Source organism: Pongo abelii, chromosome 15, assembly GCF_028885655.2.
Source record: "Pongo abelii isolate AG06213 chromosome 15, NHGRI_mPonAbe1-v2.0_pri, whole genome shotgun sequence".
NCBI lineage: Eukaryota > Metazoa > Chordata > Mammalia > Primates > Hominidae > Pongo > Pongo abelii.
Genome location: NC_072000.2, coordinates 67850093 through 67865079, shown reverse-complemented (window position 1 = coordinate 67865079; position 14987 = coordinate 67850093). Strand labels below are relative to the sequence as shown.

General features: G+C 36.3%; 1 protein-coding gene across 1 annotated transcript in view; it reads left to right on the top strand.

Annotated features, from left to right (window-relative positions):
• SGPP1 (sphingosine-1-phosphate phosphatase 1) overlaps positions 1 to 10976 on the top strand; it is a 44360-nt gene extending 33384 nt beyond the window's left edge. Inside the window, exon 3 of the mRNA XM_002824834.6 lies at positions 8531 to 10976. Coding sequence (XP_002824880.4) covers positions 8531 to 9082 — 552 coding nt within the window. The 3' untranslated portion in view covers positions 9083 to 10976. The remainder of the gene's footprint in view (positions 1 to 8530) is intronic.
• Positions 10977 to 14987: the final 4011 nt, after the last annotated feature.

The following is a 14987-nucleotide window of genomic DNA, read 5'->3' as shown; positions in this document are numbered from 1 at the left end:
GAAGATAGATACTTCAAAAGTCATCCCTAATCATAGCTTTTATAATCAAAAACAGTGCGTTATAACAATACATTTTGTTGTCAGAAACTCTGTTGTCATCATTGTCATATTTAAACTGGAACCAGGACACCTGAAATATATTATAGTTAAAATAAAAACAAAAAAGCCATTATGAGATAGGAGACCTGAATTTCAGTCTCAGCAAATCACTAGCCTCTCTAGGTTTCATCACTATAAATGAAAAAAAATTTCAAATTTAATACGTAATAAATCTTCATTAAATGTATGGTATTTAATATCATCTATCATAAATTGATGATAACCTGGAGTATTCCATTTAGATGTGTAATTAACAACTTTTGGGGGTATAAGAGTTATTTATAATAATAAATAGCTAAAATTATTTGCTAAATTTCCTTTTAGAAAATTTGCTACTTTGAGCTCTTTGTTACCTTTAACATTAATTGTTCTTTATTGCATACTTTGTGCTCTAACACTTAAAACCACTTAGTTATACATTTTAATGTTATCCATTATATTGATATCAAAATGATAGCCAACATGGTTATGTCGTAAATTTGAATGTTTCTTTTTCTGATTCTATTGGATAGAAGTTCAATATACCCTATCTTACCCTATCTAGGGAAATATAAACAATTTAAAACTCAGAAAAGGAAGCAGATTTGTCTAGTTTTGTAGCAATCTAAGTTTTTTTTTTTTTTCCCTGGTCAGACAAGGTATGGAACAATCTTAAGTTTAATACTTGTGGAGCTATACACAAAAAGTAGAGGACAACAAATATTGGATTTTTTATGTCAATTGATACATGAGAAGTTATTATTTTAAAGAATTCTTAATGTTAAAGAGATCAAACATAACAATTTAAAGATATTTAATGAATTTTTTCTTTTTTTTCTGAGACAGGGTCTTCTTCTGTTACCCAGTCTGGAGTGCAGTGGCGTAATCTCTGCTCACTGCAACCTTTGCCTCCTGGGCTCAAGCGATCCTCCCACCTCAGCCTCCCAAGTAGCTGGGACCACCATGCCCTGCTGATTTTTGTATTTTTTCTTTTTGGAAGAGACAGGGTTTGGCCATGTTGCCCAGGCTGCTTTCGAATTCCTGATCTCAAGCGATTCACTTGCCCTGACCTCTCAATGTGCTGGGATTACAGGCATGAGCCACTGTGCCTGGCCAGTTTTTTCATTTTTTAAGGTACTATAAAAGAAACATTTTACAGGATTGAACATATGCTTATATCTATTATGAAAAATTACATAATTTAAAAAAAATACCTGGCTGGGCACAGCAGCCCACGCCTATAATCCCAACAATTTGCAATGCCAAGGCGGGAGGAGTTCAAGACCAACCTGGGCAATGTAGGGAGACTTCGTCTCTATAAAAAATTAAAAAATAAGTTGGTCATGGTGGCTTGTACTGTAGTCCCAGCTACTCACGAGGTCAAGGTGGGAGGGTTGCTTGAGCCAGGAAGATGGAGGCTGCAATAAGCTGTGATTTTGCCACTGTACTCCAGCCTGGGCAACAGAGCAAGATCCTATCTAAAAATAAAAATAAAAATAATTAATAAAAAGCTAACTTCAGAGCTGTTAACCCTTCCTTTCACTTAACCTTAGAGTAAATATGTATGGCTTTATGTAAATAACTTATCAGTTGTCATTTGTCTGAAACATCTGACTTGATATAAATTCTATGTGAAAAGTGCAAAGTTTAGAATATTTTCACTTTAGCATATAACATGAAATTCTAAATCACTCATGAAATTTAAAATAAAAAATAAAGCAACAGCAGCTTTTATTTTTGTGGCCAAAATCCTATGGGTATTTACCAAGACTTGTGCCTTTAATTATAAGGTAGGGAAGTAAGGGTAAGATAGCAAACAAAGGGAATATAACCTCATAAGGTGAAATTGTTTTGGCAATTTGTGCTCTGAAATATGAAGAATTGGCCAGGTGCAGTGGCTCACGCCTGTAATCCCAACGCTTTGGGAGGCCGAGGCGGGTGGATCACTTGAGCCCAGGATATCTGGATCAGCCTGGGCAACATGGCAAAACCCCGTCTTTATAAAAAAAATAAATAAATACAAAAAGTTAGCCAGGTGTGGTGGTGTGCGCCTGTGGTCCCAGCTACTTGGGAGGTGGGAGGATTGCTTGAGCCCAGGAAGTCGAGGCTGTGGTGAGCCATGATCTCCCCTCCAGCCTAGGCCATGGCCATAGAGTGAGATCCTCTCTCAAAAAAAGAAATATGAAGAATAGAGGTTTAACAGTCACATCATTTGAGATCTCCTTATCCAAATGCATGGTCAGAGTTTGAGTCACTTGTGGAATCTTTGAGTAACTGAAATAAAATCCAGTTGATCAGAATTCTTTGGTAATTTTTAGTATGTATCAGTGAGTTTTCTCGGAAGACATCCTGTTCAAAAAAAAAAAAAATGTTGAGGCTGTGTGTGGTGGGTAATGCCTATAATTCCAACACTTTGGGAAGCTGAGGTGAGTGGATCACTTGAGCCCAGGTGTTCAAGACCAGCCTGGGCAACATGGGGAAAGCCTGTCTCTACAAAAAAATACAAAATATTAGCCAGGCCTGGTGGCTTGCGCCTGTAGTCCCAGCTACTTGGGAAGCTGAGGTGGGAGGATCAATTGAGCCCAGGGGGTTGAGGCTGCAGTGAGCTATGACCACGCCACTACACTACAGGCTGAATGACACAGCAAGACCTGTCTCAAAAAAAAAAAAAAAAAAAAAGAAGTTGAACATTTAGTTTCTCTTCACTTTAGTTTCTCTTCTCTTTTAGTTTCTCTTCACTTCTTTTTGTAACAACTGTGTCAAGTACCTTCAATGTAAGAGGTTAAATAAGCAGCTGTGTGACCTTACTCCAGTTTTCGTTAAAAACTTGTTGATTAAGGTAACCATAAATTTCCATCAAATTTGCACACTTTTGAAAGGGAAAAAGGTGCTTTTAATACCTGTCCTGGGGACAAGAGCAAAATGGGACTCTTCAAGGCAAGCTGTTTCATGTTGGTTGTTATGGTTAAATGTGACAATAATTGTAAAGTATTGAAGCAGTGTTTTTAGTACAGAAAGTTATTATTCTCCAAAAATGTCTTAGGCCTGGTTCAATAAATGATATATCCTCTGCTTCTTTTATAGAGCTCTTGTCAGGCAGGGTTATGTAGTCAATGTGATGAGTCTAAAGAATACCTTAACTGTCTTTTTCTTTCTTCCTTTCTTCTTTTCTTTTTTCTTTCTCTTTTTGTTTTTTATTTTTATTTTTAAAGAATTACCTTAACTGTCTTAATTTAACTAACCAAACAATTATTTTTCATGCACTGAAAATATATGTATAAATAAAGTCTTTGCCTTTGAGTAGTCACAGTCTAAATATGCAGTATGTAATAAAACAGTGTAGTGCAATTGTTTTCAACCAGGGGTGTACATTAGAATCACTGTGGAGATTTTTTAAAAATACTGATGCCCTACCCCCACTTCAGTTCAGTCATAATCTCTGAATATTGTCCCAGGCATCAGTATTTTTATCAAGTTCTCCACTTGATTTTAATCTACAGCAAGGGTTATGAACTTTTGGTTTCCTGGAGAAACAGACAAGCAAAGAATGGAAAACAGTCATAGCAGGCATGTGGAGGATGCAGTGGAATCAAAGAAGAGAAAATTTCTTATTACAGGGTAGGAGAAGAAAGTTTATGGAGGAGGTAGATGCCTGAGGAGAATCTCAAAGAATATATAATAGTTTGCCTGAAATATAGGTAGGAAGGATAATTCTAACACAAGAAGAAATAGTCTATAAATTCATTTTGGGATCTGGCATTAAATGAAACTTAATGATAGACAAAACTCAGTTATGAAATGCTTTATATGTCCTTCTGAGAGTTGGAATGCACACATGATATTTATTGCTTTAGTCAATACTTTCTTAAACATTTTGTTAATTGATCACCTCTCAGCCTTTTGTCTAAGATCAAGCGTAAACATTTTGTTAATTGATTGTGTAATATCTTTCCTTGACCTGTTAAAAAAGGAATCACTTATTTAAATAAAGAGAATACAATTATAATTTTAAGCAACTTTACTTACTATTGTAGAATAGGAGGCTATCAGCCAAAATATGTTTTATATCTAAATAAAATTTTTAAAATGTTTTTCATGGCTGGGCATGGTGGCTCACACCTGTAACCCCAGCACTTTGGGAGGCCAAGGTGGACAGATTACCTGAGGTCAGGAGTTCGAGACCAGCCTGCCCAACATGGTGAAACCCTGTCTCTACTAAAAATACAAAAATTAGCTGAGTGTAGTTGGTGGCGCACACCTGTAACCCCAGCTATTTGGGAGGCAGAGACAGGAGAATTGCTTGAAGCCAGGAGGTAGAGATTGCAGTGAGCTTAGATGGTGCCACTGTACTCCAGCCAGGGGAACAGAGTGAGGCTCAGTCTCATATAAATAAATAAATAAAATATTTTCTTATATCTATCATGTAGTACATCATTTAAAGAGAGGAAAGATATTCATTTACAAGTAATTTGGTAGATTCTGCTAGACAAAACAAATTCATGTGAAGGATTTGTTTATTTATTCATTCATCCATCCAAAAAATATTTGAGGTTGAACAAAACATAGTCTATTTCCCCACCATTTTATAGTTGAATGTTCAACTGTATTCTCTTTCATAATTATCAGTATCTTCTTCTCCAGCTATTCTTATATTCCAAAGTGTTCTGATTTGGAGTTATATCTCTTTTAGAACAATGGCTTCAAGCACTGCAACTGCGGACCCTGTCATTCATGACACAATTTTTATTGCATAGAAAAGAAATAGCCCAACTGGGCACAGTGGCTCACACCTGTAATCCCAACACTGTGTGAGGCTGAGGCACGTGGATTGCTTGAGCTCAGAAGTTGGAAACCAGCCTTGGCAACATGACAAAACCTTGTCTACAAAAAATACAAAAATTAGCCTAGCTGGGCATGGTGATGCACGCTTGTAGTCCCAGTTACTCAGGAGGCTGAAGTGGGGAGGACAACTTGAGGTAGAGGTTGCAGTGAGCTGAGATTGTGCCACCAAAGTCCAGCCTGGGCGACAGACCCTGTCTCAAAAAACAAAACAAAACAAAAAAACAGAGAAGCATTGAAGTTCAACCGTAATCAGTTAACTAATCCAAAACCCAAAAACAACTTAAATGACCATAAGTGGGAAAACTGATAAATTGTATAATGATGCAGCAAAATATTACATGATTGTGAAAGTGAATGACCGATAACTACATATAATATAATGAATGAATCTCAATGTTAAGTGTAAAAAGCAGTTCAAAAGAGACTGCTGTAACATTTTAGCAAAGCTCAGAAAGAAGCAAAACTAGATAATTTTTTTTTTTTTTTTTTTTTTGAGACAGAGTCTTGCTCTGTCACCCAGGCTAGAGTGCAGTGGCGTAATTTCAGCTCACTGCAACCTCCACCTTCGGGGTTCTAAGCGATTCTCCTGCCTCAGCTTCCAGAGCAGCTGGGATTACAGGCATATGCCACCACACCCGGCTAATTTTATATTTTTAATAGAGATGGGGTTTCACCATGTTGGCCAGGCTGGTCTCGAACTCCTGACCTCAGATGATCCTCCCACCTTGGCCTCCCAAAGTGCTGGGAATACAGGCATGAGCCACTGCCCCTGGGCCAAACTAGGTAATATTTTGCTTGAAGATATGTGGTAAAACGATTTGAAAAAATAGGTATTTATGGCCAGGCCCAGTGGCTCATACCTGTAATCCTAGCTCTTTGGGAGGCCAAGGTAGGTGGATCACTTGAGCCCAGGAGTTCAAGACCAGTCTGGGCAACCTGGTGAAACTTGGTATCTACAAACAAAACAAAACAAACAAACAAAAAATCCCAGGTATTTATGAAGCCAAAATTCATGCTTGCAAATTGCCTCTAGGGAGGAATGCAGAGTGATAGGTTGAGAAACAGCACAACAGTAGATTTGACAATTCTTGTAATATTATCGTTCTTTTGTTGGGAAGTGATTTCATAGATATGAATTTTATAGTTTCATATACACTCTACATGTGTTTTGTTATGTATCAAATCCTATGTAATAAAAAATGTTAAGACAAAAACATCAAGCAACTAGTCTGTTGCTTAACTGTATTGAATATTGTTAAGAAATGACCTGGCCAGGCACGGTGGCTCACGCCTGTAATCCCAGCACTTTGGGAGACTGAAGCGGGTGGATCATGAGTTCAGGAGATAGAGACCATCCTGGCTAACACGGTGAAACCCCGTCTCTACTAAAAATACAAAAAATTAGTCGGTCATGGTGGCGGGCGCCTGTAGTCCCAGCTGCTCGGGAGGCTGAGGCAGGAGAATGGCGTGAACCCGGGAGGCGGAGCTTGCAGTGAGCTGAGATCGCGCCGCTGCACTCCAGCCTGGGTGACAGAGCGAGACTCCATCTCAAAAAAAAAAAAAGAAAGAAATGACGATTGTTTTTGAAGACCACTAGTATCCGTGAAAAAAGTGGTTTCAGTGTAGTGGTGAATTTAGAGAAAAATCGGAGGTGAGGAAGTGGAGACAGTGAATATAAACATTGATAAGTTTTTCAGTAGTAGTAGATCCTAGGGATTTGTTTTGTTATAAGGTAGAAATATGGAACATTTTTGTATGTTGTCAGGAATGATTCAAAAAGTTATTTAATAGCTTTGTTTCCTCAAGTAAACCGTCTTCTATCAAGTCTACACAATTGCTCCTACCTAAAACTAGGAACCATCTTTGATTCCTCTCTTTCTTCTTGCTCTTTCTCACATTCAATCCATCATCAAGTTACAGTTGTCAATTCTTTTTTAAAAATTTTGTTGTTGTTGTTGTTGTTTTGAGATGAAGTCTCGCTCTGTCACCCAGGCTGGAGTGCAATGGCGCCATCTCGGCTCACTGCAACCTCAGCCTCCCGGGTTCAGGCAATTCTCCTGCCTCAGCCTCCCGAGTAGCTGGGATTACAAACACGTGCCACCACACCCGACTAATTTTTGTATGTATGTGTTTATTTATTTATTTATTTATTTTTGAGTTGGAGTTTCACTCTTGTTGCCCAGGCTGCAGTGCAATGGTGCGATCTCGACTCACCACAACCTCTGCCTCCCGGGTTCAAGCGATTCTCCTGTCTCAGCCTCCCGAGTAGTTGGGATTATTGGTGTGTGCCACCACACACAGCTAATTTTCTTTTGTATTTCTAGTAGAGACGGGGTTTCACCATGTTGGCCAGGCTGGTCTTGAACTCTTGACCTCAGGTGATCCACCCGCCTCGGCCTCTGAAAGTGCTGGGATTACAGGTGTGAGCCACTGCACCCGGCCTCACTTTTTATTCTTAAGAGACAAAGTCTCACTATGTTGCCCAGCCTGGTCTCCAACTCCTGGGCTCAAGCAGTTTTGACAAAGTGTTGGGATTATAGGCATGAGCCAGTGCACCCAGCTCCTATCACTTTTGAAATAAAATCTACTCTCTTACTTAGCCTACAAAAGCCTTTGCACTTGATATTCCCTCTACCTGGTACACATTTCCTCTGCCTCTAAATACAGGCTCCGTTTAGAATCAGATCTGTGCTCAAGTGTCACCACCCTCAGACAGGCTTCCTTAATCAATCAGTACTCTAATCGTGTCCTTCATCATACTATTCTGTTGTCCTGTTTTAGTTTCTTCATAAGATTCATAACAATCTGAAATTGTAATATTTATCTGCTTTCTTATGTGGTTATCAACAGTCTTGCTCTGTTATTCAGGCTGGAGTGCAATGGCATGATCTTGGCTCACTGCAACCTCTACTTCCTGGCGATTCTCATGCCTCCATCCCCAAGTAGCTGGGACCACAGGCTGGAGCCACCATACCTGGCTAATTTTTGCATTTTTAGTAGAGACAGGGATTCACTATGTTACCCAGGCTGGTGGTCTTGAACTCGTGGCCTCAAGTGAACCACCCACCTCAGCCTCCCAAAGGGATGGGATTACAGGCATGAGCTACCTTGCCCAGCCACATTCTTGTCATTTTTTAAAGCAATGTATCCTCAACCCCTAAAATAGGGGTTGGTACTCATAAATATTTGTTCAATGAATGAATGAATGAGAAAAGAAAATTACCTAGGGTGTATATCCTGTGTGGTCATGGAGATAATCACATACATAAACATATGAAAATGAAAACCGTTTCTTTGAATAATAAGTGTACTTATTATTCAAAACTATACAATTTTAGCATAGTTGTTCAGAATTTGAATATAAATTTGTGGATATTATTTATGTAGTTAATTTATAAAAGGGTAGAATTATGAAAATATAAATCCTTTTATTATTAATACAGTTTTTAGTGCCTCTTATATGGTCAGTTAATAAAGTTTACTTTGAGAATTTGACAACTTTAAAAAATTTATATATATTCAACGTTTGAAATGTCAAATATAAATTATTTTTTAAATGCCAAAAATATTCAGTATTATACTAAACAACGATACTTTTATCTTTTCCTAGGATATTATTGCTGGATTCCTATATACCATTTTAATCTTAGCTGTCTTCTATCCATTTGTGGACCTGATTGACAACTTCAACCAAACTCACAAATATGCTCCATTCATCATCATCGGGCTTCATTTAGCTTTGGGGATCTTTTCTTTCACTCTTGACACCTGGAGCACATCCCGAGGAGACACAGCTGAGATACTAGGAAGTGGTGCTGGAATTGCATGTGGATCTCATGTTACTTATAACATGGGTCTAGTATTAGATCCTTCTCTAGATACATTACCTTTAGCTGGGCTCCCCATTACTATGACTCTGTTTGGAAAAGCCGTATTGCGGATCTTCATAGGGATGGTATTTGTACTAATAGTCAGAGATGTAATGAAAAAGATCACCATTCCTTTAGCCTGCAAAATCTTCAGTATACCGTGTGATGATATTCGAAAAGCAAGACAGCACATGGAAGTTGAACTTCCTTATCGGTATATTACCTATGGAATGGTTGGTTTCTCCATCACATTTTTTGTTCCTTACATATTTTTCTTTATTGGTATCTCTTGATGGAGAAATATTGTTTATGATAAGAAAGGAGGGTATCAGTTACTGATACCGAAAAATATATTCCAAGTAAAGCCAGGTCAGAATTAGGCTTTTGCAGGAATTTAACTTAAATAATTATTTAAGTAAATTCATAAGAGTCAGTGCATTTTATCATTGCACATCCAGATACTGTTTTAGGTGAGCTGAGCTATTTCATTACTGAGAAAATGATAAGTATCCATTTAGAATGTTCATGTAATGTTTGGAGAGTTTTGTATTATGGATTCAACTTATATGTAATATATATAAGGTACATAATATGCAATTATATATCTGATATATATTATATATAAAATAATATACCTAAGTGTTTTTTTAAACTATGGGAGTGTATTATAAAATCAATAATAATATGCAAACAGTTGTGCCTGTGTATTTGAACTAAATACAGGTATGTTGTTATTAACAGATATATTTAACATTTATTTACTATGGGAGCCATTTCCTAATTGGATTGCGTAATTACTAGACCAGAATGCATATGCTACTATACATTGATTTACTGCCTGTTTTTACACTGCCATTACCTTTCATGTTATCCATGATGTTGAACATGGGAGGCATTTTTAATGGACCAAATTTTTAGAAAAATTAGTTTTTGGATTTTTTTTTAAGTTCTGTATACTGTTTTGAATGTACTTTATTTGCAACTATTCTGGACGTCAGTTTAATAATTCAGGTACTGAATTTTGTTGCTTGCTAATTGTGCCTTTCCGTTGTTAAATTAAGAAATGCTATGTATACTGTGATATAAAAATAAGACATTAACTTTATCTTAAGTTACATATAATCAAGCAAATATTTTTAAAAATGTATGTCAGGGTGACAGGCATAAAAGTAAATTGCCCTTAACTCTTTAGCCTTTATTTAGAAAGAAATGTGGAATGGGCTAAACTTTCTCACCAATTTATTAGAAAGCTAAATGGATAAATACTTCCCTTTTTGTAGATATTTTTCTGTGCATTGTAAGTTATAGGAACAGGATATATTTTTTGTACATTGTCTTGATTGTTTATACTGCAGGTAGGTATTTCCAGTGAATGGAAATGTAGTTGAAATTTATAGATGGGACAATGCACATACTTCATATGTAAACAAAGCATTTTTCTAAATAATTTGGAAAGAATTGGATTTAGCACCATTAACTTTTAATACCCATTTATTGGCTATTTAAGGTAAATTATAAAACCTAAAATTAGTATCAGTATTTTAGATCCTATTATTTTTTCAACTTTCTATTATTTTCACAGTGGAAAATTTGCGTATAGTATTAAACTATTCTTTTTTCTGTCTGCCTTTATATTTTGAAGTGTGGTTGTACTTACATTAAGTGTATTTGTAGAAAGTTTTTCATAAAGAAGAGGATTAACTTTCCATATAAACAAATACCAGGTATGAAATTACTGATTTTAGTGCAATATCTATATGATTATCCAGAACTATCACTTCAGATGTTTCTATTTTGGGCACCATAACTATTTGAGCTCATATTTTTATAATTCTGATTGAGAATTTAGGGGCATGGTAGTTTTTACCAAAACTGAAGCTGGTAATTTTAAGTAAAGCAACTAAATTTACCCTTTACTTATTAGTTAAAAGGAAACCAAGGCATGTAGGAAAATATTGGTATGTTGGAAAATGTGATAAGAGCTTTACTTTCAAAATGTATGTTTAATGAATTGAATTTTAGGGACCGTTTCCCATAATTTGGGCCTATGCTATCCTGTTGATTTTTATGTCTAGCTTAAAAGGTATTTGAAAATGTTCCATTTCTTTGTGTTTTATTATTTTCTGTCCTATGACAGTTTTGTGCTAAATGTATTTTAAAATAAAAGCCAAATTGAAGATTGAAGAAGGTTTTGCTTTGTTTTGTTTGCCTTCCGGGCAATTGTTTCTGTTTTATCTGGTAGAGATTTTAAAAATATGTCTTGGATTTTCATTCTAGCACATATTTCCTCTGAAGCGTTTTGTCCAAAATCAAAGTGCTGTTTTGGCAATAGAAGACATTGAAGAAATTCTTTGAGGTACAGACTGACTTTGGTTCCATTTATGATTATTTCTAATTTTGTACTTTTAGTAAAAAGTTTCATAATATTTCTTTTAAAAAGCTTATGCACAAAAATGCACATGCTAAAATGTGACTAATAGTATTGTAGGTAGTTTACTGCTTTTCCATGAATGTCAAGGATTAATCATAAAACTAGGAACAGGTACTTTTTCAAGCAGAATAAAACATATGGACATTTTATTTTGTAATTTTAAAATGCCTTGATGTGTGAACTGCAAAAACCAGGTCTGCCAGAAACTAATTATATGACCTAATATAAAACAATGCCACTTCAAGATTGACACAATTATTTTTATTTTATTTTGTAGCTTTCTTTACAAGTAGTGTTTATTAAATATATATTTCAAGGACAACATAAAAATTCAGTGAAATGAATAGAATTTAAAAGCAAATTTTCCCTCACCCTCCCTGTCATTCATTCCCTTAAAGGCAAATTTTAACAGAGCATTCAATAAAGATAAGTAAATACTAAAGTGGTTTTTTAAAATATATAATCACAAAAATTTTTAAAGGCTACTCAAGCAGTGAGAGTGGAGAAAGATATGATCACACAATTTTATATGACAAAGATTTTTTATTGGTAAACAATTTTATTCTCATTAACAAGGAATGTTTATTCTAGATTTAAAACCTAACATGTGGCCAAGTGTGGTGGTTCATGCCTGTAATCCCAGCCGGCCAGTAAAATGTTTAATCTGGACATCAATAAGGATCAGTTTTTGACATTTTACTTGATAGCTGCATTAGATTTTCTGAAGAGGGTTTTTGTTGTTTGATAAGGTTTTTTAAGAAAGGGAAGAGGTAGCAGTTTGAGAAAAAGTAATTAGTAGATATTACTGTGCTGGGTATTTTCTCGTTATTTGATCAAGTTCTTCCATTCCTTTTGAAATATATATGTAAGTTAAAAAGAAAAAACTTGGCCAGTCGCGGTGGCCCTGTAATCCAACACTTTGGGAGGCTGAGGCGGGCGGATCACTTGAGGTCAAGAGTTTGAGACCAGCCTGGCTAACATGGTGAACCCAGTCTCTACTAAAAAAAAAAAAAAAAAGACAAAAACATTAGCTGAGGATGGTGGCACATGCCTGTAGTCTCAGCTACTCGGGAAGCTGAGATGGGAGGATTGCTTTAACCCAGGAGGTGGAGATTGCAGTGAGCTGAGATCACACCACTGCACTCCAGTCTGGGTGACAAAGTGAGACTCCATCTCAAAGAAAAAAGAAAAAACTTTACACTTGAATTCTGGTTGTGGTTATAATAAGTTATACATAGCACAATAAAAATTTTAACATGCTAATTTTGAAGGACTTTTAGAAAGCTCTTCATTTTAAGGCCACCAGATCACTCTATAAGGAAACAAGCCTTCCTTGTGAGACACACAGGAGGGAAAATTCAAAGAAAAATAAACTTTTAAAAAAATAAAAATGTTTAAGGAAATAAATGTGTTTGTTTATTTAGAGATAGGGTCTTGCTTTCTCACGCAGGCTGGGGAGCAATGGCATGATCACTGCTCACTACAGCCTCTACCTCCTGGGCTTAATCCATCCTCCTGCCTCAACCTCCCGAGTAGCTGAGACTACAGGCATGTACCACCATGTCTGGCTAGTTTTTTTTATTTTTATGGAGATGGGGCCTCACTATGTTGCCTAGACTGGTCTTGAACTCCTGGGCTGAAGCAGTCCTCCCACCTCAGCCACCCAAAGTGCTGGGATTGTAGGTGAGCCACTGTGCCAGGCTAGAAATGTTAATTCTTAAATCTCAACTAGCTGGCTTTTCCTAATTTGCCCTTCCCTTCCTTCCTTTCTCTCCCAAATATGGGATTCTACATCTGATAGCGGCAGTCTATGAGCAGAATAAAATATACTTTGATAACTATTGTACTGACTGTTCACTTAGTGATTGTGAAAGCTTTCTTGCCTATAAATATGAAAACCAGATTCTTTCATTGCTCCAGAGCCCCTAAGAGAGTATTTTTTTTTCCTTTCATCATTTTTAATTTTGTTGCATTCTCCTTGGATGTCTAGAAAGCTCATTCTCTGGTACAGCAAGCAACAGGATATGATAATATTTTTGTTTTTTAAGAGTTTTTTTTTCCTATTTTCTAAAAAATAAATTTTAAATGTTTTCTTTTTTGTATGATGACATTTTCTTAGGAGATATAAAATGGATTCTCTTTTTAAAAAAAATTCTCACAATAGAAATAAATTATTAGCCCCTCAATATTTGCATGAAAAGTGACAAAATGCTTACTAGAGAAGGATTTTTTAAAAAATTCCTCAGAGTTGAGGTTTATCCTTTGTCCTAAATTAGGAGTCCTCTTAACTGAAATCTACTGTATCTATCAGTGAAATCTATCACTGTATTAGTCCATTCTCATGCTGTTATAAAGAACTGCCCAAGACTGAGTAATTTATAAAGGAAAGAGGTTTAATTGACCCACAGTTCTGCATGGCTGGGGAGGCCTCAGGAAACTTAAAATCATGGCAGAAGGCACCTCTTCACAGGGCGGTAGGATGCAGTAAGAGTGAGTGGCGAGCGAAGTATTATTTACTTTTTACGTTTTCTGTCATTATCCCTATGATGTAAGCTTCATGAGGAAAAAGACCTTATGTATCTTTTTACTTCTGGATCCCTGGGACACAGTAGGCATTCAATTAGGATATACTGAATGAATTACATGATTATTCAGTCCTTAGGCTTCAATATGTGCATTTTTCTGGGGAAAATTTCTACAACATTCATCAGATTCTCAAAGAGATTAATGATCTAAAAATTTTAATATTGCTTAATAGTCTACCTGTTTTAAAAGTTTAGGTTGTAAATGAATGCTTCCAGTTTAGTAAGGATTTTGTCCCTTTTCATGCAAATATTGAAGGGCTAATAATTTAATTCTAGGAAAGTTTTGTATGTAATTACTACAGTACCCCATTGTATGAATGTGAGTTGTACTCAAATTAGTTTTAAGATTTTATTTTTTTTAAACTTGAAATGAAATCTGAAAAGAAAATATTCTGTATATACAGGGATATAACTTTTAGTTTCTAGTAATAAATAAATAATTGTGTTCCTGAGAATATTATTTTGTACAATTGATCTTTAATTTTTCATAAAACCAACTACATTTAAAAATTTTAAGTGATGTTTATAATTAAAATTTAGATTAAATATATTCAGAGCTTGAATATCAAGTGTTTTTTTTTACTTCAGTGAAGTGAAAGGCTACCCTGGTCTCCAAAGGTCTCCAGGCCCAAATTCAGAGGATCAGTGGGGTTGGTGACAATAAGATGGATTATAATTTTCCTACTATTTAAGGGTTTTTCTCCTTTTTCATCTGGGTTAATTTAAGGGGAAGCATTCACCAAACTCATTTTAATGCACAGTATTTTTGCTCATTTTTGGTTGATATGGTTTGGATTTGTGTCCCTACCCAAATGTCATGTCAAATTGTAACCCCAGTGTTGGAGGAGGAGTCTGATGGGAGGTGATTGGATCATGGGAGCAGATATGTTTCTGGCTGTTCTCCTGATAGTGAGTTTTCATAAGGTCTGGTTGTTGGCCGGGCATGGTGGCTCACGCCTGTAGTCCCAGCACTTTGGGAAGCCGAGGCAGGCGGATCAACTAAGGTCAGGAGTTCGAGACCAGCCTGACTAACATAGTGAAACCTCGTCTCTACTGAAAATACAAAATTAGCCAGGCATGGTGGCGCATGCCTGTAATCCCAGCTACTCGGGAGGCTGAGGCAGGAGAATCACTCGAACCCGGGAGATGGAGATTGCAGTGAGCCAAGATTGCACCACTGCA